Source organism: Bos indicus, chromosome 2 (assembly GCF_029378745.1).
Source record: "Bos indicus isolate NIAB-ARS_2022 breed Sahiwal x Tharparkar chromosome 2, NIAB-ARS_B.indTharparkar_mat_pri_1.0, whole genome shotgun sequence".
NCBI lineage: Eukaryota > Metazoa > Chordata > Mammalia > Artiodactyla > Bovidae > Bos > Bos indicus.
Window position 1 is genome coordinate 130501038 of NC_091761.1, and position 25531 is coordinate 130526568.

At 40.3% G+C, this 25531-nt stretch overlaps 1 protein-coding gene across 2 annotated transcripts in view; it reads right to left on the reverse strand.

The window, feature by feature from the left end:
- The window catches only part of CDC42 (cell division cycle 42), a 54446-nt gene that overhangs the window by 18629 nt on the left and 10286 nt on the right, over positions 1 to 25531 (reverse strand). For both annotated transcript variants that reach the window (XM_070777115.1, XM_070777119.1), the window contains exon 2: positions 2184 to 2338. In XM_070777115.1, the coding sequence (XP_070633216.1) occupies positions 2184 to 2288 (105 nt within the window). In that variant the 5' untranslated portion in view covers positions 2289 to 2338. The remainder of the gene's footprint in view (positions 1 to 2183; positions 2339 to 25531) is intronic.

The window sequence follows — 25531 nt, forward strand, 5'->3', positions numbered from 1 at the left end:
CAATTCAAGTTTGAAACTTTCCAGACAGTAATTTAAAGTTTACCTAAATTTTCAATCTAATTTCTAAGAAATTATTCTTCACAGGCCATTTCCTTTTAATATAGAATTAAAATCTCCTAGATCCATGATAATCTTTTTCCTTTCAGGGTTCAAGACAAGAGCAGCCTTGTTGCAAATATGCCCAGTTAGAGAAAAATATAGGTCCCCTCAAGTTACTCAAGGAAAGTGTCCAAAAAGGCTGGCAGGTCTTTTGTTGGGACTTCACGAATAAAACTCACATTACTGGGTACACACCACATGACCTGAGATACCTTCTCTGAACTGAGTATACTTAAGGATAGTATACAGGTGTGTGTGTGTGTGTGTGTGTGTGTGTGTGTGTATACACTTAAGGAAACTGAATAGGGTATACCTCTTGTAAATAGACTGCAAAAGCCATAACAAACAAACTCAGTATATACAAATATATATATATAGGCTGTACTAAGTAATTTGTAAAAATGAGAGGTAACTAAATGAAAGTTCCAACAAATGAAAAATGAAAAAATGAATGAAATGAAAAAAGACCCAACACTAATTCATGGACTCCTCTGAATTATTAATAATTTACAATTGAAAAGCAAGGCTTTCCAGCCAAGAGAAGGATGGTACATTTTAATATCAGCTCTGCTTAACACCAATTCTCTGATTCACGTTTTAGCGGACTGGATTGTTGGGAGCTTGTTTAAATGTTAAAAAAAAAAAAAAAGAATAGACTGGAAAAAAGGGCTTGGGAGAGGTAGCAGTTAAAAGGAAACTCAGTTCTTGACAACAAGAACAAGGAAGTAAAAAGAATATGGTTAAGCTCTCATTTAGGTTAAGTCATACCTAATCCTTTTCCAGAGATCTACACACAAACACATAAACACCCACAAGCTCTCCTTAAACACTTAGACTCAGAAATCACGTTTGTATGAAAATAACTTTAAATGGAAACTGGAACACAAACATTCTGATAGCCTTCACTCAAGATCCACAAAATTGATCTATCTCTAAAGGTCCCTAAGAGTCCCTTTCAGCCTCAGAACTTCTTTTACTTCCAGATATCTCCACATGGGCCAACTCAAAAATATTCATGTTTATAAATATGATTTCTCCCCCTTCAAGAAACCCTAGTTTTTCCTCCTATAACCTGGGCCTACTTCAATCACTATCTGCCCTGGGACATTACAGACTGTCAATTACAATCAAATATAATTACCAAACCTTTAACCTGTCACCACCCTCTTAAAAATACTCTCATCTCTGAAGATTAATCTGAAGTAATCGTACATTTTCTTCCTTTTCACTTCCAAACAATACTAATCCCATATTAATCATACATAGGTGCTCTATAACCTCTAAAATAGCTCACTTAACAGAGGTGGTTGCTGCCAGGCCAAACCAACACTAGCTCCTCTCTCATCACAGAATGGACATCTATCTTTAACATAATTATACAACTAGATTGGTCAACCAACCTGGGATAAAACTGGATCCCCAAACATATTCACAGTGAGTGTTACTCTAAATAACTCACTCTCTCCAACTTCATGATCTTTGTTATCCCCATTTTCCTTCTACTCTTCTAAGGAGCTGATAAAAAGCATTATGTGCGAGAGAACCTCCATAGGCTTCTGTTGATGTTCTCATAAGAAAAACAGGTCTTCTCTACCTCTAAAAGCCAATCTAGAGCACCACTACTGCAAGGACAACAGCGCCATAAGCTTTCCTTCTGTTCCCTAAGGAGAATACTCAGACACATACTACCTTCCCTGAAGTCACAAGGCCCCCCCCAAAATCATCCCAAAGAACTCCAAGCACTGATTAATCATTGGCCAAGATATCAAAAAAAAAAAGTCACCTCATTCCAAGATGTAGTGCATACTTCTCCAAACTGAGACCACCACTCTTTAGAAGCTTGTCTACTGGAGTTTTGCCTCCCAGCACTTCTTGCAAACCCTTCTGTCACCCCTTCTGACTTTCCACTGATTTTTCAGCTGTTTAATTTTAAATTGTACATAATTTACCCATGAGAAGTCAAGATCTTTAAAAACAGGAAACAAAGGCAGACAACAGAAAAATTTCAGTACACACAGAGAAAGTTTTCAAAAGGATATCAAATTATAATACATTTCACTAACAGATGGAAGCCTTATACTTACAGTTGGTACATACTCAGATGGAAATTTGTTTGTTGTGTAGGATATCAGGAGACATGTTTTACCAACGGCACCATCACCCACAACAACGCACTTAATTGTCTGCATCGCTGAAACAGTTTTGTATCCACTTTAAATATTTCAAATTTGATGATGACCTACAAAAAGATTAAAAATACTTCTCTCAATTATTTGTACTTACATATATACTGTTTTACTTCAATTAGCAACAGACTCACACATTCAGAGCAATAACAGAATCAGCACCTCAACTACCAGCGTTAGGAGAACCAAAGAAGAGAAACAGTGATTTTGCAAATAGGAGTCAATTTTCTTAAGTTTCTGATCCTTGGTTGTTTTGACTTAAGTGTTTTTCTTAAAAAATCAAAAAGAATATAAACAGCAGCACAGTTCTTTTTATAATGAAAGAGAAGATGCTATTTCAGAATGAATCCCACTTAATATGTCAAGTGTTATTTTGTGCAACTTTTCCTTCAGTTGTATGTGCCCCCACATGCGTGAATACACATATATGTGTACTAGACTGCAAAAAAAAGGCCACTGCTTCAAAGAATGGTCCCTTTACCCCATCTAAGATGGTTACTCAGGCATAACCAATAAGCAGCAGAGCACCATCACCTGCCCCACATGATAGATAGGCATGAAGAACTGGACAAAGATCAGGGTGATCCCTGGTCTCAGTGGCTGTTTCAGCACCAAGCTGTCAAGCTACTAATTCAATATTTATGGCATAAAGAGATCAAAATCTAGACTTTTAAAATGATCACTCTAAAGCATTCTAACTTATAAACAGATAGAATTACTATAGCTTCTTTTACTATAGTCCTCCATTCTAAGACACTAATAATTACAAATACACCAAGATTTATTAATTTTATCAATTCTGAGATGCTTGTTTTTAAACTTAAGCATTTCTAAAATCAGAACATATCTTTACCAAAGGTTCCTTACACTTGTTACCAGCCATTTTACCCCAACATGTTGACATCTATGAAACTGGGATATATGACATCTTAGTGAAAATCTTAAGTTTTTCTGAAAGAATAAAGAACAGCACTACCTATGTATCTATTTTTAAGATTAAATTCTTTTTCTTATAAATCTGAAGGGATTACAATTTCTTGTTAGCTAGAGATGCCACCTTATTAACATAAAAATGTCAACAGAATTAGATGCCAGGCCTATATGCTCCTATAGTAACCTCCACAACTCTTAAGCATGACTTTCAGTTCAGTTCAGTTCAGTCGCTCAGTCATGTCCGACTCTCTGTGACCCTATGAATCGCAGCACGCCAGGCCTCCCTGTCCATCACCAACTCCCTGAGTTCACTCAGACTCACGTCCATCGAGTCAGTGATGCCATCCAGCCATCTCATCCTCTGTCGTCCCCTTCTCCTCCTGCCCCCAATCCCTCCCAGCATCAGAGTCTTTTCCAATGAGTCAAGTCTTCGCATGAAGTGACCAAAGTACTGGAGTTTCAGCTTTAGCATCATTCCCTCCAAAGAAATCCCAGGGCTGACCTCCTTCAGAATGGATCTCCTTGCAGTCCAAGGGACTCTCAAGAGTCTTCTCCAACACCACAGTTCAAAAGCATCAATTCTTCGGCGCTCAGCCTTCTTCACAGTCCAACTCTCACATCCATACATGACCACAGGAAAAACCGTAGCCTTGACTAGACGGACCTTTGTTGGCAAAATAATGTCTCTGCTTTTGAATAGGCTATCTAGGTTGGTCATAACTGTCCTTCCAAGAAGTAAGCGTCTTTTAATTTCATGGTTGAAGTCACCATCTGCAGTGATTTTGGAGCCCAGAAAAATAAAGTCTGACACTGTTTCCACTGTTTCCCCATCTATTTTCCATGAAGTGATGGGACCGGATGCCATGATCTTCGTTTTCTCAATGTTGAGCTTTAAGCCAACTTCTTCACTCTCCTCTTTCACTTTCATCAAGAGGCTTTTTAGTTCCTCTTCACTTTCTGCCTGTTAGTATCTCTGTATATATATGAGGAATGGGTAACATACAGGAAATATACCTTCTTCCTTTCTTCACCAAAATCATCTTGACTGCACTTCTCTGTATTTAACCTCCTTTTTTATCTTTCTCTCTTCCCTGTAATGCACTAGAGAACAATGCACTAGCATACTCATACTAGGTTAAGGATCTTGACTCCTAAACTAAATCAAATTATTTATCGAAATAATCACACTACACCAAGTACTAAATTAATTCTAGAGAATTATTCTAGAAGAATGTCTTCTACTGATTAATAAAAGCAAGAAGAGAAAACAGGAATAGCTGTCTTCTCATGGTTCCTCAATCCGCCTCTGAAAAATAGGATGTGCTGTGCTTAGTTGCTCAGTCATGTCTGACTCTTTTGCAACCCCATGGACTGTAGCCCACCAAGCTCCTCTGTCCATGGGGATTCTCCAGGCAAGAACACTGGAGTGAGTTGCCATGCTCTCCTCCAGGGGATCTTCCCAACCCAGGGATCACACTGGGGTCTACCTGCATGGCAAGCAGATTCTTTACCAGCTGAGCTACCAGGGACTGCTAAAACACAAGGTCTTCTGTAAAATTTATTTCCAATTCAGAGTGAAGGAAAAAAAGGTAAGCAGAGACTTCTGATCATCCTACAGAATTATCTTCCTAAAAATAAATTTCAGTTCAGTTCTTGCATCTTCCATGTCTCATGACCATTATGGGTAATTTCATTTTACATAGAGTTTAATCATAAACACAGGCCAGAAAGTAAGGTTTGAGCAAGGTGGCAGAGACTGCTAGCAACTGCTCTTCTCTTCTCTAGTAAAAGAATTTTACTGGCGCACATGGCTCCTAGTAAAGACAACATTTCCTAAATTCTTGTGCAGTTAGATGTGACAAAGTTCAAGCAAATGGGGATGGAAGCAAAGCATGTAATTTTCAAGACCAGCCTTAAAAACAAGGGAAATAGTTTCTCTGTCCCACCTGGCCTGTAGGCTAGAATACATCATAACAGATGTGAAAGCAGTCACAGTGAACCAGAAGACAGAAATTATAGCTAAGGATAAGTAACACCATAGGAGAGGCCAGCCCTGCATTACCTTCCAGGACTTTACCTTCCAGGACTTTTACAGGAGAAAGAAACTTTGCCTTCATTAAGTCCCTAGTATTTTGGACTTCTCAGTTACAGCAGCAGAACTGAAATCTTAAACTCCGTATTTCACAGACCCTAAGACAACAATTTTTAAAATACATCCTAAATTAGAGATGTTAAGTGTAGACAATATAGTCTTACAATTACTAAAATAGTAATATTTGGATTTATCAAGTAACTTTATAGTAAACTTGACCACTTTTGAACTTTGTCTTAAAAACAGCTAAGATAAATACTATTGTTAATATAAATGTTACGGTTAAATTTTAACTGTGGTTAAAACTGTCATCCTTAAATATGATGATCCTTATCTTCAGTCTACCTATGGTATTCACTTTTAAGACTTATAACTCATACAACCTAGCAAATACAAAATCATCAGGCCATTTCTAAACTTGAAACTTCTCGTAAAGGAAGAGCTAACATTTCTTAAAATTTTCACTAAAATTCTCTAGAAATAAAGAAAAAGTTTAAAACAAAAAGTTTCCATGACTAAAGACACAAATACCACTGCCACATTGCTAAGTCACAAACTATCACAAGCTATGATGGAGAAGGTTAAAGCTGGCCTACAATATTCCAAAGAAAAAAGAAGCTATCATTAATAAATGTATTAAAAGAGAAACATTTAAATCTAATTCAAGATGAATTCCTCTTTTTTTATTATAGGTATATCAGGAAATTTATCAAAATGAACTGTCTTCAGGACAGACATTTCACAAATAACAGATTTAGGATACTGGTTCTTATATACTGCATGCATGCTAAGTCATTTCAGTTGTGTCTAACTCTTTACAACCCTATGGACTTTAGCCCACCAGGCTCCTCTGTCCATGGGATTCTCCAGGCAAGGATACTGGAGAGGGTTGCCACTTCCTACTCCAGGGGATCTTCCCAACCCAGGGATCAAACCGGTGTCTCTTATGTCTCCTGCACTGACAGGCAGCTTCTTTACCACAAGCACCATCTGGGAAGCCTTCTTTGTATGGTGAAAACCTAAATTGTGGTACCGCTGTCTCTGATACCATTAAGTGTAAGAAAATGCTAAAAATGCCCACCAGGAAACGTAAGTGTTGAGCAAAACATACAACACAAGTTGTATTAGAGTAAGTCTACAGTGTAAGTTTAGAAACAAGGTAACAACATTTCAAATTGGCTAATTAGGCTTATCCTCTGAATATAATTTTTAAAAATACCTCTGCATTGTTAAGAACAAAATCACTATCTGAGAAAGATCTTTAAGCTTTTCCACTGAAAGATAATGGAGACTGGAATTCATGTGAGAGAAATGGGATCACAAATAGTTTGGCCAGATCACTAAACATTACTGCTTTGAGAACTTGTAGAAGTCTGGATCTTTTTTGAGCAGGAAAAACAGCCCCCAAACCAATCAGGCCCTTCTTTCGTGTCCTGCTTAGTAAGCTAGAAAGAATTTCCAAGCTACATAAACTTAATACATAGAATGACAATAATTTTCCTAACTCTGAAATCAGAAAAACCTTCGGTTTTAATCTCTGCTCAGCACTTACTAGTGACCTGGGCAAATTTCTTAAATCTCTTTTTGCCTCAATTTTCACATTTAAAAACAGAACTAATTATAATTTAAACCAACACCTTGCAAAGTTATAAAGATTAAGTAATATTAAAGAACCTGGCTCCTAGCACATACTCAATATATATGAATTCCTCTACCAAGTATGCCAGTTAAATCAATCCCATCACACCTGTTTTCATCCAAAGGCGCAAAACTAGCACTGCACTTTCTTCTCTTTTTAGTAGACTGTTCAATTCAGTTCAGTTGCTCAGTCGTGTCCGACTCTTTGCGACCCCATGAATCGCAGCACGCCAGGCCTCCCTGTCCATCACCAACTCCCTGAGTTCACTCAGACTCATGTCCATCGAGTCAGTAATGCCATCCAGCCATCTCATCCTCTGTCGTCCCCTTCTCCTCCTGCCCTCAATCCCTCCCAGCGTCAGAGTCTTTTCCAATGAGTCAACTCTTTGCAAAGTACTGGAGTACTGGAGTTTCAGCTTTAGCATCATTCCTTCCAAAGAAATCCCAGGGCTGATCTCCTTCAGAATGGACTGGTTGGATCTCCTTGCAGTCCAAGGGACTCTCAAGAGTCTTCTCCAACACCACAGTTCAAAAGCATCAATTCTTCGGCGCTCAGCCTTCTTCACAGTCCCACTCTCACATCCATACATGACCACAGGAAAAACCATAGCCTTGACTAGACGAACCTTTGTTGGCAAAATAATGTCTCTGCTTTTGAATAGGCTATCTAGGTTGGTCATAACTGTCCTTCCAAGGAGTAAGCGTCTTTTAATTCCATGGCTGAAGTCACCATCTGCAGTGATTTTGGAGCCCAAAAAAATAAAGTCTGACACTGTTTCCCCATCTATTTCCCATGAAGTGATGGGACCAGATGCAATGATCTTCGTTTTCTCAATGTTGAGCTTTAAGCCAACTTTTTCACTCTCCTCTTTCACTTTCATCAAGAGGCTTTTTACTTCCTCTTCACTTTCTGCCATAAGGGTGGTATCATCTGCATATCTGAGGTTATTGACATTTCTCCTGAAAATCTTGATTCCAGCTTGTGTTTCTTCCAGTCCAGCGTTTCTCATGATGTACTCTGCATATAAGTTAAATAAGCAGGGTGACAATATACAGCCTTGACGTACTCCTTTTCCTATTTGGAACCAGTCTGTTGTTCCATGTCCAGTTCTAACTGTTGCTACCTGACCTGCATATAGATTTCTCAAGAGGCAGGTCAGGTGGTCTGGTATTCCCATCTCTTTCAGAATTTTCCACAGTTTATTGTGATCCACACAGTCAAAGGCTTTAGCATAGTCAATAAAGCAGAAATAGATGTTTTTCTGGAACTCTCTTGCTTTTTCCATGATCCATTGGATGTTGGCAATTTGATCTCTGGTTCCTCTGCCTTTTCTAAAACCAGCTTGAACCTCAGGAAGTTCACGGTTCACATATTGCTAAAGCCTGGCTTGGAGAATTTTGAGCATTACTTTACTAGCATGAGAGTCCCTTGGACTGCAAGGAGATCCAACCAGTCCATTCTGAAGGAGATCAGCCCTGGGATTTCTTTAGAAGGAATGATGCTGAAGCTGAAACTCCAGTACTTTGGCCACCTCATGCGAAGAGTTGACTCATTGGAAAAGACTCTGATGCTGGGAGGGATTGGGGGCAGGAGGAGAAGGGGACGACAGAGGATGAGATGGCTGGATGGCATCACTGACTCGATGGACGTGAGTCTGAGTGAACTCCGGAAGTTGGTGATGGACAGGGACGCCTGGCGTGCTGCGATTCATGGGGTCGCAAAGAGTCAGACGTGACTGAGCGACTGAACTGACTTACTAGCATGTGAGATGAGTGCAATTGTGCGGTAGTTTGAGCATTTTTTGGCATTGCCTTACCTAACCAAAACTTTTCACACTTTACCCAAAACACACACATCAAAAACAGGCTAAAATAAACTGATTATATTTGCTGCTATTTATTAATAGCGAATGACACACAAAACAACAGGAAATCCACCCAAATATTTCTTCTTCTCCTGAAGACTCCCATATTATTTCTTTCTGTATTTCCTGCACTTTTCTCTATTTACAGAGCAGTCCTTAAAACCAAGTTACTTAACAGGTGTTAACAATATATTTTAGGGGACTTCCCTGGTGATCCAGCAGCTAACATTCCATACTTCAAATGCAGGGGGCCTGGGTTTGATCCCTGGTCGAGGAACTAGATCCTGCATGCCACAATGAAAGATCACACAATCCCACATGCCACAGGCAAGGCTTGGCACAGTCACACAAATAGATATAATTTTTTTAATGGAGTTTTAAAACAAAACAATATAATTTTGGTATGGGAACAGACCCAGTCAGGTTTCCCTCCTGGCTCAGATGGTGAAGAATCTGCCTGCAATGCAGCAGACCTGGGTTCCACCCCTGGGTCAGGAAGATCCCCTGGGATTACAAATCATCATTGCCCACATGCAAACTGATGAAAATCTGACAACTGTTCATCTAAAACAATAAAACAGCCAGTTATTTTACCTTCTCCCTGCTGGAGATACAAAAGTAATTTCCAGGTGGACAATTAAAATCTAGTGGTAGGGTGTGAGAGCTCCCCCTTCTGCTCACCTGCTGCTGTGCTCAGTTCAGTTCAGTAACTCAGTCGTGTCAGACTCTTTGCGACCCCATGGACTGCGGCACGCCAGGCCTCCCTGTCCATCACCAACTCCTGGAGTTTACTCAAACTTATGTCGATTGAGTCGGTGATGCCATCCAACCATCTCATCCTCTGTCGTCCCCTTCTCCTCCTGCCTACAATCTTTCCCAGCATCAGGGTTTTTTCAAATGAATTAGTTCTTCATGTCAGGTGGCCAAAGTATTGGAGTTTCAGCTTCAGCTTCAGTCCTTCCAATGAATATTCAGGACTGACTTCCTTTAGGATGGACTGGTTGGATCTCCTTGCAGTACGTGCTGTCGTGTTCAACTCTTTGCGATCCCATGGACTGTAGCCTGAGACCCTACGGAGTGTATCCCACCAGGCTCCCCTACCCGTGGAATTGTCCAGGCAAGAATATTGGAGTAGACTGCCATTTCCTACTCCAGGGAATCTTCCTGACCCAGGGCTCGAACTTGTGTCTCTTGCATCTCCTGCACTGGCAGGTGGATTCTTTATCACTAGTGCCACCTGGGATTTCCCTGAAAGCTCAGTTGGTAAAGAATCCCCCTACAATATGGGAGACCTGGGTTTGATCCCTGGGGTGGGTGGGAAGATCCCCTGGAGAAGGGAAAGGCCACCTGCTCCAGTATCCTGACCTGGAGAATTCCATGGACTGTAGAGTCCATGGGGTCACAAAGAGGTGACTTCCACTTCAATTCAGCACCACCTGGGAAGCCTGACTCCAGCTTAAATGAGGTTTCTGTTTATCAATGTTCACACTGTTAATATGTTTTATATAATCTCTTTTTACTGTTATACTTGAATTCAGCCTCTAAATCAGCAATTCCAAAACTATTACCTCAAGCAATCACAGTCAGGATTACCCAAAATGAATTTGTTATCAATTCAGATTCCTGGACCATCACCTCAAATCTTATAAACCAGATCTCAATCCTCCCTATTTAACTCTCATATACAGAGAAGTCCGAGAACCACAACCACATATGATAACCAGACAAAAACTACCAGTAACAAAAGAATGCAAACTAAAATAAACACTACAGGCATTTAAATCTCCAAGAAGTGAGTTTCTTAAAAGTAGAATCCAAATTAATCACTGTAAATTATCTGTATCAACCAGGTATTTAGTAACACAAAACTCATGTTGGATACTGAGAGATCATGAACCAAGATACTTCAGAGGTGCTTTAATACTGGTTCAACCTAAGTGTTCTCAAATAACAGTGCCAGTGCCAACACTTATATAGCACTTACTCTGCGTCACATACTGTTCTAAACATATTACACATATCTGTACATGCCATCCTCTCAACAACTCTGAGGTATGTACTATACATCACTGTTTCACAGGTAAGAAAAGGAGGGTTCAGTGAAGTTAAGTAACTAGATCAAGATGACTGAGCCAGTAAATGGTTGCTGCTGCTGCTAAGTCGCTTCAGTCGTGTCCGAGTCTGTGCGGCCCCATAGACGGCAGCCCACCAGGCCCCGCCGTCCCTGGGATCCTCCAGGCAAGAACACTGGAGTGGGTTGCCATTTCCTTCTCCAATGCATGAAAGTGAAAAGTGAAAGTGAAGTCGCTCAGTCGTGTCCGACTCTTCGAGACCCCATGGACTGCAGCCTACCAGGCTCCTCCATCTATGGGATTTTCCAGTCAAGAGTACTGGAGTGGGGTGCCATCGCCTTCTCTGAGTAAATGGCAGAACTGGAATTTAAGCCCAAGCAGCCTGTCAAGGTTCTGCTCTAAAACTCTATACACTCTACCAATTTCTCCTGAGAGGTGACATTAATAAAAACAAACATGATCACTACAAATGAAGTGGCACGTATATGACAGTTGCCAGCATTAGGCAGAGGAAGCTAGAGGAGGAGCAAGGAAGCGGGGTTAAGTTCATTTCCTATTTCTTCACCCTGCAGACAACCACTCAATCTTGACTGGGGAGAAAGGAAGCGAGAATTTGTAAGATCGAGTTCGCTCTTCCCCTTTCTATCTCTATACTCACAAATCTTCCTTTTCTTAGGCTTCCTAACCTGACAGTTCAGCAATCTATCAGAAACCGGTTGTGCGACCCCAGCTAAGAGCACTGGTTGAGAAGTCAGACTGGCTCTACCACTCTAGCTTATGTTACCTTAGGCAAGCTATTTAACTGCTGTTTTCACTTATCTAAAAAATGAAAATAATAATACCACTCTCATAAAGTTGAATGAAGAAGATAATATATGTAAAGAAGTAAAAGTGCCTGGCCTCCAATAAATGCTTAGTAAATGTTTACACCTAGTCTTAAATGAGTGAAGTTTTTACTACAAATGTAGTCAAATTTAGAGTTATCATTACAAAGGTGGTCATTTCAGAGTCAAGTTCCAACTTAATTAGGACTATTCTGCAAAGCATTTGACATGTAATATTAATATTATCATGTATTAAAATGTCACCAGATGACCCACAGATGGGAAGGAAGTAAGGGACCAGGGGAGAGACTGTTTTTGCAACATACATAATGGCAGCTTCAACAACATGGAGCAAACTCGGCCAGACATGTTGGTAGATCTTATGCTAACTCTCTATTTAAGCCATGTCAAATCACTGTAACACCAAAGAGGCTATGTAGTACCAATTTACCATTCTGCTATCCAGAGTGGCTAGAAGTCATTTTGCACCAACAGCTAAATACTATTTTCTTTTTAATAATGAAGTTCATTTGTACCACAACTTGGAATTGGTTGGCGTTGAGCAACCTTAGGCACAAAAAATGACTGCCAATCCTAAGGAAGAAAAATTGTGAAATAAGGTGATCTACATTCCTTCCCAGTATCTATCACTCTTCCTGACAGCCACACCAAAACCCTTCTCTTAGGTTCTTAAATGCTTTGGCAGTTCAAATTACCCTTCAAGAATCTCTAAACTAAAGTCCCTTTAGTTTTCTGGGATTCCTGGGCTCTATCTAGACTTAAAGAGACAATGGGGGACTTCCCTGGTGGTCCAGTGACTAAGACTCTGAGCTCCCAGTGCAGGGATTCTGGGTTTGATGCCTGGTCAGGGAACTAGATCCCACATGCTGCAACTAAGACCCAGCACAGCCAAATCAATAAATATTTAAATAAAAATAAAGAGACTTTGGAACTCTCTCTTTAGCATCATTATTAGCTGCTGCTGCTGCTGCTAAGTCACTTCAGTCGTGTCCGACTCTGTGTGACCCCATAGACAGCAGCCCACCAGGCTCCTCCGTCCCTGGGATTCTCCAGGCAAGAACACTGGCGTGGGTTGCCATTTCCTTCTCCAATGCAGGACAGTGAAAAGTAAAAGTGAAGTCGCTCAGTCGTGTCCGACTCTTCGAGACCCCATGGACTGCAGCCTACCAGGCTCCTCCGTCCAGGGGATTTTCCAGGCAAGAATACTGGAGTAGGGTGCCATTGCCTTCTCCCATTATTAGCTAGATGCCAACTAAACTCCACCAGACAATGCAATCCCAGAGGAAAAGAATTCACACAGGGGAAGGGAACAAAGCTCCGAGCCACAGATGCCTTGTCTTCCCATGCACCATCGTTCATTCTAGGCATAAGGCATAAGGCACAAAGAGCATTTGCTAATAAGCATGCTTTGCAAAAAATACGTATTCTCAATCAGATTATTATATCCCTTATAAAACGATGTGAAATATTAACAGTAAACAGTGTGAATAAAACCCACGTCTAATTTTTGCTATTCACTGTGGTAAAAATAGTCTTTGTGCAGGATTCCTGTCACAGAACTCCTAAACCCTTGAAGTTCCCCTAAATGATAGCACTATCTTTTGTCATTCATAATAAGCTCCTTCCTAATACTGACTAGGAAGGGGCCCCTGGATAGCCTTGGGATGGGACTGCTCATCAGAAAGGCCATGCAATGAGAGGGTTAGAATTTTCAGCCCTACCTGTCAACCTCAGCAATAGGGGATGGGGAGGAGGGCACTAGAAACTGAGATCTGTGAAAACTGTTGAACAAGAAGATTTAAGAGAGCTTCCAAGTTAGTCACCACATTGTGCTGGAGAGTGCCTGTCTGGAGAGGACCTGTATCCCATATCCCAAATTTGCCATCAGCCAGGCAGCAGGGTGGATAGCCTCGACACCCCATCTGCAGCTGCTGCCTGAAGCTGAGGCAGTCTTGTGGGGCTGAGCCCTTAAGCTGTGGGGTCTACACTAATTCTGGGAGTTAAGTGTTAGAATGGAATTGAGAGAAGTGATATCAGAAAAAAATACTACATTCACACTAACACAAAATACACCCAAAGTAATACTCTTCATCTGAAATACAGTTCTCCCTGAAGCAACCCATTTTCATACTTAAGATACAGGAAAGAGGCATCAAGAATCAAGAGAATAAGAATCCTGAATAACAAGCCTTCCTTACATATCTGATGACACAGCTGCTCTGGTTACAGGATTAGACAGAATAAATAAATTGGTGCCACTTGTCTCTCCTGTCACATCCAGTCGCTTTTGGAGAATATGGTGCATACAGCCTTTCGCAGATCTGCCCAGAAACTCTACTGCACCTCCGCCCTAGATGCCTTTCTCCCCCAAAACAAGCAATATACTGTAAGACCTTGAAAGGGACACTTAGCTTCAAACTAAATTTAGGAATTCATCCAATATTACTTAAAAGAACCCAAATAAAGAATATGATTTTCCTTCAAAATTGGAATATTCCTTAATGAACTGAATCTCCCATCATTTTGCAGATAATTCTGGCCTAAACGCAAAGGACTTGCCCCAGTGCCAGACAGTTAACACTCATGTAGCCTGATTGTCTTTCCCAACTCTTCAGAATTCAGGCAAATACATAACAAGTCACATAAATACAGTTCTTTTTGAACTTGATAATCTGTTTTCAGTGTCCTAAGTAAACAAGGAATCATCTTAGAAAACGTTGGTGCTCATTCAAAAGGTCAAAATGATTCAACTACTGCTCAAACTTATCTGCTCTAACAAAATCCAAAAGAAGCTTAATATGATCACATGGTTTGCTTCAGTTTTCAATAATAAATGTGTGCATTCCAATTTGAACAATAAATTAAAAGCAGAATTCTATAAAGTAACTTTCTGTTAGTAAAAAGCAGACAACCCTGTGTAGGGAGAGACAGTCCTCACAGGTCTCTTGTGGTCCGAAGCATCTTCTAGGTATGCTAAGGATGCAAGGCCCTGATCACTCTATCCAGACCATGTCACAGGGTTATGTTTGCAGCCAACAACCTTGAAGGGTACAGAAAAGTCTCCCTCGGGGACAAAGAGCAAGGTGGCCTTCTGCATACTACTGGATAGTAGGTTCCCCAAGCTCAGTGCTCCTCAGCTATGACTCAAACCCACTGCACAGCCCATCTGTAAGTCTTAGGGGTAAACGATGTGGCACACAACACTCTCATCTCCTGCTGCTGGCTATGGCTTAATTATATTCGTTGTCTCTGACCCATGTTTTCTGCCAGCGTCTGTAAAACAATAAAAGGCTAACATGTTAGCTTTTAAGGGGAGTAAAATAAAATCCCCAACCCTGTTTACTTAATTGACTGAGCTCTATGAGAATGATTTTGTTGTGCACTTAAGTCGTGGAAGTAAATAACAGAGCAATTAGATGATTTTTTAGAATAATTAACAGAGTAGAGGCTAGGTTACCAGGTCTCATATCTTATGCAGTATCCAAAAGTTTTCTTTACAGAAAACCCTCCTGAAATAATCAAAATTTTTTACACCTTGATCTCCTCACTCAAGCCAGTACATGTTCCCTAAAAGCTGACTGGTTGTTTCAATTGTTTATGTTCCATCTTCCAGGTGTCTGTTCTAATAGGAAGAAATGAGTGAAGGCCAGAATCCTTTATCAAGAAAGGTGGTAAAATAAAAATAAGAACGTATTTGTTTTGCTTTAAATAAAGCTAATAAATCTGCTATTTTTGCAAAAACCAAACTTTATTTTGTTCTCCTATCCTTAAATAGCTGTGAAAGTCAAAGTATTAGTCACTCAGTCATGTCGGACTCTGTGCAACCCTATGGATTGTAGTCCGCCAGGCTCCTCTGTCTATGGAGTTCTCCAGGCAAGAATACTGGAGTGGGTTGCCATTCCCTTCTCCAGAAGATCTTCCGACCCAGGGATTAAACCCAGGTATCCTACATTGCAGGCAGATTCTTTACAGTCTGAACCACCAAGGAAGCCCCTAAATAGCTGTGAGTACGCTTATTTTCCCCCCAAATTCTACTTATTCACCTCTAAAATTAAGTCCATAAATTAAAGGATGAAGTCTCCTGGTACATGTCTGAGAGCCCTGTTGTTGCTTTTTTCCTCTCAAATGTTTAACTTGATATTGGCAGATATATGTAAAATTCGCACCAAAATTAGTCAAAGAAATCAGGGAAACAGACTTGGACAGAATGTGGTAACACTACAAAAGCCTTTGATTGCTGGAAAAGATAATGGGTTTTTCTCCCCTCTCCTAAATGTACTTTCCAGATGTTACATAAAACAAAAGAATCTTTGGGCAAAAACATCTCAAATTCTTCATGTATCTCTCCCCCACAAAATGGCTGCAAAATTTCTAATCTCTCCAGCTGACAATTAGATGCATTAGCATATGCAAAGTATTGAAAAGCAAACATTAGGCATTCATTAAGGCAATTACTCAATTCTTCCATTCTCTACCAGTTGTGAAAGAAATTGATATATATTGTGAAACTACAACCTACATGAGACAGTAGAGAAGCGGGTGCCAAATTAAGGTTCTCTGGGTCCTTGAGACAACAAACAAATAAACCAACTGTCAGGGGAAAGTGCTGACAGCAGCACTCATACAATGAAAGATGATGATCCTGTGTGGTAAAAGGATGTTTTCAGCAGGGCTCCAAGTCTGCTGTGTCAGCTTCGTTTCTGAAAATGACTTCATTCAGAAATGTCTGATCCAGTAAGAACAGGAGTCCTTATTTTTAGAACCTTGCTGAGTTTTCCTTCCTCAAACTACCAAAAATTAAGGGATGCTAGCCAAAGTAATCATTTTTTACTGTCTTTGTGACTCAAAAAAAAAAAAAAAAAATGTAGTCCAATTAGTAAGTATCTACTAAGCTATATAATTTCTGAGTGTAATATATTTCAAAACACTTCGGAAAATTTGAAGAGTATGCAAAAATGTATAAGAGTACTAAGAATCTGATTAGAAAAGAAGGGAAATTACAGTAAGATTTTCCCTCAAAATATTCAAGACTTGTAGATTTATTCACTCATTCAACAAACACTTAATAAGTGCTGAGCACTGTCCTATACATAGCCATGCCCCCCATGCCTGGAACGAAGTTCACATCCGCTTGGGACAATAACCCTAGTGGCACACACAGACAGTAAGGAAATCAGCACCGACACCGCACAGCCTCCCTCACAATATTACTAGTACGGACACCCTTAAATGCAGTTTCCTATAATGGCACCCCACTCCAGCACTCTTGCCTGGAAAATCCCATGGACAGAGGAGCCTGGTAGGCTGCAGTCCATGGGGTGACTAAGAGTCAGACATGACTGAGCGACTTCACTTTCACTTTTCACTTTCATGCATTGGAGAAGGAAATGGCAACCCACTCCAATGTTCTTGCCTGGAGGATCCCAGGGACGGCGGGGCCTGGTGGGCTGCCGTCTATGGGGCCGCACAGACTCGGACACGACTGAAGTGACTTAGCAGCAGCAGCAGCATTCTGTTCCTCTTAATTAAGGAGATATTAAAACACACTCAAATCTCCCCTCAGTTTCCTGCAAAAGATCAGATAACAAAAGACAGCATTTCACAGATCCCAAATCTCAAGTCTAAATTTGCTACAGCTCTGAGGTCTGGCAACCTAAGCAAAACAGGACTGAAATTGTTCACCTAAGTTTGCGTCTTACTCGGCCCATCTAATCAATTGCGTGTTGCCTGATATTATTTAAATTATCTAATACAGTTTGGTGCTTATTTCAATGTCTATGTTTTTATCCATAAAATCTCTCCAAATCTTGGATGTCTAGCCTTACAACTCATCCTGTTTCTATCCTAATTTCCCATCCCCAATTCCCACCTTATCTGAAACACAGTCCCTAACTATTGCAGCTATCAGAAACTGCCCGAAGTCTCTGAACTTCCATGGCAAGGCCCTTCTTAGCTCTTAAGTTTCCTATCTCATACTCTATCCCTTTCACTCTTCATGCTCTAGCTATACATGTCTCCCTATATTCCTCAAACATGTCAAGTCCTGTCCTGCCTACAGGGCTTTATACTTGCCAAATAGTCCTTCCCCTGTTCACAACACCATTTGACTTCTCATCCTTCACATCTCAGCTCAAATCATCTCTTCAGAAAATTCTCCCCGAAATACACTATGTAGAGTACTATCCAGCCCTCTCCCTCCTTACTTCTATTGTATTATCCTGTTTATTTCCATTATAGTATAGTCATAATCTATCATTATCTTGTTTATGTTATATTGCAGTAAAGGAAGACAGGTAAAAAATAAGGAAATCTCTGTGAAGGCAGGGACTCTGCTGTATTCCCAGAACACAGATCAATACTGGACACAGTAGATACTCACTGAACAAATGTAAAACACAACTGAGCACTTAATTATGTTGTTTTTATTCACATAAGTTTGTGTTTATTCTAAAAGAGCTTAAGCTCTCTGAGAGGAAAACCTAGGCTTATACTTTTTTATCTCCTTCCCAAGGCACTTAATACAGTACTGAGCTAGAATTCAAAATTTTAATGTATGTAATCCCAGCAAGTTACTTCACTTCTATATCTTTTCTCTACAATAACATCTAACTCATAAAACTGCCACCAAGAGAAACAAAGCAATGTGTATAAAACTATTGATTATCACCTGGTACAGAGTAAACACCTAATCTGGCACCTTACTTTTATCCCCAATTATAATCTGCAAAAACCAAAATGGCCATATGAAAAAGATCGAAACGACTGTTGTGAAATGAAACCATCTAAATACTATATATAAGAAAAATCCTTGCTTCTACTTGACAAGGTTAGGATTTCCTTTCTGAAATCCCCTCACTCTGATCTCAAAGAACATCTTAAACTAAATGCCACATTTGTACCTTAAATTCCAATGTCACATTTGTAGCAAGAGCTTTTGAATGTTATAGAAAGGGCTGCAATCAGCCTTTTCTTAAAGAAGAGACAGATCAGATCAGATCAGATCAGTCGCTCAGTCCTGTCCGACTCTTTGCGACCCCATGAATCGCAGCACGCCAGGCCTCCCTGTCCATCACCAACTCCCTGAGTTCACTCAAGACTCACGTCCATCGAGTCAGTGATGCCATCCAGTCATCTCATCCTCTGTCGTCCCCTTCTCCTCCTGCCCCCAATCCCTCCCAGCATCAGAGTCTTTTCCAATGAGTCAACTCTTCGCATGAGGTGGCCAAAGTACTGGAGTTTCAGCTGTTGCATCAGTCCTTCCAAAGAAATCCCAGGGCTGATCTCCTTCAGAATGGACTGGTTGGATCTCCTTGCAGTCCAAGGGACTCTCAAGAGTCTTCTCCAACACCACAGTTCAAAAGCATCAATTCTTCGGCGCTCAGCCTTCTTCACAGTCCAACTCTCACATCCATACATGACTACAGGAAAAACCATAGCCTTGACTAGACGAACCTTTGTTGGCAAAGTAACAATTAATCATGCAGCAAATATTTAGCAAGACTCTAACATAGCCAGGAAAGCAATACAGAGGAGGCAGGCACCAAATCTTTCAAGTCAAGCAGCCCACTAGGGATCTGGGGGGCTTCCCTGGTGGTTCAGCTGGTAAAGAAACCGCCTGCAATGCAGGAGACCTGAGTGTCATACCTGGGTCAGGAAAATTCCCCCCGAGAAGGGAATGGCAACCCACTTCAGTATTATTACCTTGGAAACTCCATGGACAAACGAGTCTGGTAGACCACAGTCCATGGGGTTGCAAAGAGTGGACACAACTGAGTGACTAACACTTTCACTTTCAGTCTGAATTTTACATTTCCCTTCCTGTGTGACTTTGGGCAAGCTTAACCTCTTTTCAAGATCTTGTTTCTCCATTAAAAACAGAAATAGTACTTACACCACAGGTTGTAATAATTAACTGAGTTACTCCTCTGTACAGCACTTATATGAATGTTTTTTATCATTGTGAAGTGACCCAGTGTGCTGTGTGCAAAAGTCGCTTCAGTGGTGTCTAGTTCTTTGTGACCCCATGGGCTGTAGCCCACCTGGCTCCTCTGTCCATGGGGATTCTCCAGGCAAGAATACTGGAGTGGGTTGCCATGCCCTCCTCCAGGGGATCTTCCCAACCCAGGGATCGACCACATCTCTTGTCTCCTACATTGGCAGGCAGGTTCTTTACCATTAGCACCACCTGGGAAGCCCTGAAATGACCCAGATAAGCAGTTAATTCAGAATCTGATTAAGCAGTCTTCTATAGGGGGTTGTGTTTATACCCCATCAAAATGTAAAGTGAAAGTCAATGATATACCCTTGAAAATAAAATGTGGTTTTTACATTATGACATAATACACAAAGCAAATTTTTGTTTTCAAAAAATATCAGTAACAATAAGGAACAAGACTCCCACATCTAGGCCAGTACCTACCAAAATTTAATATATACATTCTTTGATCTGGCAGTTCCATTTCTAAAACGTTCTCCACGTATGCAAAGAGGAAGGCACAAACATATTTACCACAGCCTTGCTTGCAGGAGCAAAATGCACACCAACAGGGAAATGGTAAAACAGGTTATATTACAAGGGAATATCATGCAACTATTTAAAAAGAATGACCTATAGTGAATGTTATGGACTAAATTGTGCCCACCCCACAAACTGATATGCTGAAATCATAAACACCAGTAACTCAGAATATAACTGTCAACAAGATGAAAGGCAACCCTCAGAATGGGAAAAAATATCTGCAAATGAAGCAACTGACAAAGGATTAATCTCCAAAATATACAAGCAGCTCACACAACTCAACATCAAAAAACAAATAATCCAATCAAAAATAGCAGAAGACCTAAACAGACATTTTTCCAAAGAATATATACAGATGGCCAAGAGGCACAAGAAAAGATGCTCAATGTCACTCATTATTAGAAAAATACAAATCAAAACTACAAGGAAGTATCACCTCACACTGGTCAGAAAGGCCATCGTCAAAAAATGTACAAACAATAAATGCTGCACCAGACATGGAGACAAGGGAACTCTCTTGCACTGCTGGTGGGAATGTAAATTGACACAATCAACATGTATACTCCAGTGTTCACTACAGCACTATTTACAAAAGCCATGATATGGAAGCAACCTAAACATCCTTGACAAATGAATGAATAAAAGATGTGGTACATATGCTGGATCATCAAAAAAGCAAGAGAGTTCCAGAAAAACATCTATTTCTGCTTTATTGACTATGCCAAAGCCTTTGACTGTGTGGATCACAATAAACTGTGGAAAATTCTGAAAGAAATGGGAATACCAGAACACTTGACCTGCCTCTTGAAAAACCTGTATGCAGGTCAGGAAGCAACAGTTAGAACTGGACATGGAACAACAGACTGGTTCCAAATAGGAAAAGGAGTACGTCAAGGCTGTATATTGTCACCCTGCTTATTTAACTTATATGCAGAGTACATCATGAGAAAGGCTGGACTAGAAGAAGCACAAGCTGGAACCAAGACTGTTGGGAGAAATATCAATAACCTCAGATATGCAGATGACACCACCCTTATGGCAGAAAGTGAAGAGGAACTAAAAAGCCTCTTGGTGAAAGTGAAAGAGTGAGAAAGTTGGCTTAAAGCTCAACATTCAGATAACTACAATCATGGCATCCGGTCCCATCACTTCATGGCAAATAGATGGGGAAACAGTGGCTGACTTGACATTACTCTGTCACCAAAGGTCAAGGCTACTAGTCAAGACTATGTTTTTTCCAGTGGTCATGTATGGATGTGAGAGTTGGACTATAAAGAAAACTGAGTGCCAAAGAATTGATGCTTTTGAGCTGTGGTGTTGGAGAAGACTCCTGAGAGTCTCTTGGACTGCAAGGAGATCCAACCAGTCCATCCTAAAGGAGATCAGCCCTGGGTGTTCATTGGAAGGGCTGATGTTGAAGCTGAAACTCCAATACTTTCACCACCTGATGCAAAGAGCTGACTCATGTGCAAAGACCCTGATGCTGGGAAAGATTGAGGGCAGGAGGAGAAGAGGACGACAGAGGATGAGATGGTTGGATGGCATCATTGACTCAATGGACATGAATTTGAGTAAACTCCGGGAGTTGGTGATGGACAGGGAGGCCTGGCGTGCTGCAGTTCATGGGGTTGCAAAGCGTCAGACACGACTGAGACACTGAACTGAACCGAACTGAACTGAACATATGTGGAGTATTACTCATCCATAAAAAGGAACACAATTGGGTCATCTGTTGATGTGGATGGACCTCGAGTCTGTCATACAGAGTGAAGTCAGAAAAAGAAATATTGTCTATTAATGCATACATATGGGATCTAGAAAAATGGTACTGATGAATCTATCTGTAGGGCAGGAAAAGAGACAGATGTAGAGAATGGACTTCTGGACACAAGGGGAAGCTGGGGTGAATTGAGAGCGTAGCACTGACATGTATATACACCACTTGTAAAACAGACAGCTGTCGGGAAGCTGCTGTAGAGCACAGGGAGATGCACTCGGTGCTCTATGATGACCTGGAGGGGGGGATGGAGGGGGTTGGGAGGGAGGCTCAAGAGGGAGGGGATATATGTATACATATAGCTGATTTACTGGAGAAGGCAATGGCACCCCACTCCAGTACTCTTGCCTGGAAAATCCCATGGATGGAGGAGCCTAGTAGGCTGCAGTCCATGGGGTCGCTAAGAGTCAGACACAACTGAGCAACTTCACTTTCACTTTTCACTTTCATGCATTGGAGAAGGAAATGGCAACCCACTCCAGTGTTCTTGCCTGGAGAATCCCAGGGACGGGGGAGCCTGATAGGCTACAGTCCACGGGTCACAAAGAGTCGGACACGACTGAGTGATTTTTTACTTTACTTTATAGCTGATTTACACTGTTGTACAGCAGAAACTAACACAACATTGTAAAGCAATTATACCCCAATTAAAAATTTAAATTAAAAATTTTTTAAATAATACAACTATATTTAGAGACAGAGCTTTTAAAGAAATAATGAAGGTAAAATGAGATCATATTGGTGGGCCCTAATCTAACGTGGTGTCCTTATAGCAAGACTGGGACACTTAGAGGGAAGGCCAAGTGCAGACACTAGAAGTCGGCCGTCTATAAACTAAGAGAGGCCCTCGGAAGAAACCAACCCTGCCCAGACCCTGATTTTAAACTCCCAGCCTTCAGGGACTGTAAAGAAATAAACTTCTGCTGTTTAAATCACCCAGAGTATGGTACTTTGTTACAGTAACCCTAGCAAACACTACCAATACAGTGCATGTGGAAGATCTCCAAAATTTATTGTTTTTGAAAAGAAAAGTGCAGAGAGTGTGCATAATATAGCAATTGACGCAAGTGAATTTTTTAATGGAGAGGGTGGGAAGATTTGGGAGAAGGGCATTGAAACATGTGAAATGTCATGTATAAAACGAGATGCCAGTCCAGGTTCAATGCACGATGCTGGATGCTTGGGGCTGGTGCACTGGGACGACCCAGAGGGATGGTAGGGGGAGGGAGGAGGGAGGAGGGTTCAGGATGGGGAACACATGAGAAATAAAGGAATAAAAAATTTAAAAAAAAAAAAAAAAGCTCAACATTCAGAAAACGAAGATCATGGCATCTGGTCCCATCACTTCATGGGAAATAGATGGGGAAACAGTGGAAACAGTGTCAGACTTTATTTTTTTGGGCTAAAAAAATTTTAAAAAAAAACAATTTTTTTAATGGAGAGGATATATATATACTGACAGGTCCAGAGACTCTCTACAAAAATGCATCTGCTGGACAAGTGACTGCTTCTGGGAAGAGGATACAGGTGTGTCTGCAATGGGCAGACATATTTTTCATCATATTCTCTTTTCTACTGAAGCTCTCATCGTGTGCATAGTATTTTAAAAACAAAACTATCTATTAAAATGAAAAGATCTCCATAAGACATTCAACAAGTAAGGAAAACATTATGAGCAAACCTGGTCTACAAGATATCAAGTACCAATAAACCAAACCCATAAAAATCTGTGATCTACTTCATGAGCATAGGCATTTTTTTAACGTACTGTATTCTAAGAGCCAATAAATATTCACTCATTTGCCTCAATAACCCCCTTCATCCACTTAGCACTAAAATGTACCAATGTATTTCAACAATTAAAATACTTTTATTCTTGTTTTTAAAAAAATAATTCCACTTCAGATAATTTATCCAAAATAAAGAAAATACTTTATTAAGAAACAATGAAATACCTTAACGTTACAACAGAAAAAAACGATTAAGTAACAACACACCAGAGAATGACATGCAATACATATTAAAAATAGTTATGAAGAATACCAACAGAGCAAACAATGAAGAAAATAACAGCTATGCTAGAGTGAGTGAGTGTGTGTGTATATTACTTAATGAACAAGAACCAAGTGCCTAACAGAGCTTCTTCAATCTTCACTGCATCGGGACACAAGTTAGAATCTAGAACATGTTACACTTCCGTTCTTCCAAGAAACAACTCTACATTTTGTAAAAGTCAGCAAGATATTTAAGTGCTTATTATAGCAGTACATTGGGTAAGGCAGAAATCCTGACTTCAAAACAAATTTAGTAATTTCCTCAATGCCTGCTCTGTGTCAAACACTATGCTAGAGAGCTTGACATACATCACCTTGTATACTTTACTGGTTATAAGCAGAAGAGACTAATACAATTGCAATAGTCTACTATAACTTCCAAAGATTTTCAAAAGTAATAAAACATGGGAGTGGTCAAGAATGAGAATCAATGTCAGGAGAAAGGGCACAAGAAGCGCTAGCCTATCAAGTGAAAGAAACACACACACACAGCTGAGTTCATGTCACAAAGACTCTGAAAGCTAAGGACAGGAACTTTCATTTAACATGGGTGCCATTTCTTTCTGATCCATGAACCAGGTTTTGTTTTTTTTTTTTAGGCATATTAATCTTGTATCTGTACTCCAAGGTGAACTGTCAAAGGTAACCAGATAAAATACAGGAACTCAGCTAAGAAAGTACTTTAATAATCCAAGGGCCTGAACTAGGGAAGTGGCTGTATGCCAGTAAAGAAACAGCTGACCAGTTTGGGGGTGGAGGATGGGTTTATTTAAGGAGATGGTAAATTATGAGGAAATTTTTTAGTTCGGGAAATTACAGGAGAGATGTGTAACACAGACAAATGGAGAAGTTGGAAAAGAAATCTTAAGGTCAAGCTATTATGTTCATTTTTAAGAAAACACGAAAAAGAATAGCCTTTTCAGAATCAGAACACAATAATTTGGTCCTAAGTCCATCAAGGATGAAATCATGTGCCAGTCTGTATCAGAAGTCCCACATACAAGCATACATTTGCAGCAAAAAAGTCTGAAGCAAAAAAAAAAAGAAAAGAAATGTTACTATATAACCTAAACACACACCATAAAATGAGCGACAAACTGAAAGCCTTTCTCTGAACAGGTTATCAGGTGAGAGGCCACCATGGTTACGAAGCCAACCATGATCATTTAAATTTTGTTACAGCTAATGAGGCAGAGGTACCTACATGCAGATACTCAACAATCTATTTTACAAACTACAAGCCTTTTTTTTTTTTTTTAATAACATTACCAAGATTCTGAATCAAAGCAGTCTACCAATTTTGATGCAAAATTAACAGGGTGAACTTCTACAGAAGCACTCAGCTATGCACTTGAAGAAATAATTCAACAAAGAATAAAGACGTTGTAACACTTGCACTAAATTCTATGTCAAGGCAGTACAGCTGGCTTGACTGCAGATGTTTCAGCCTGG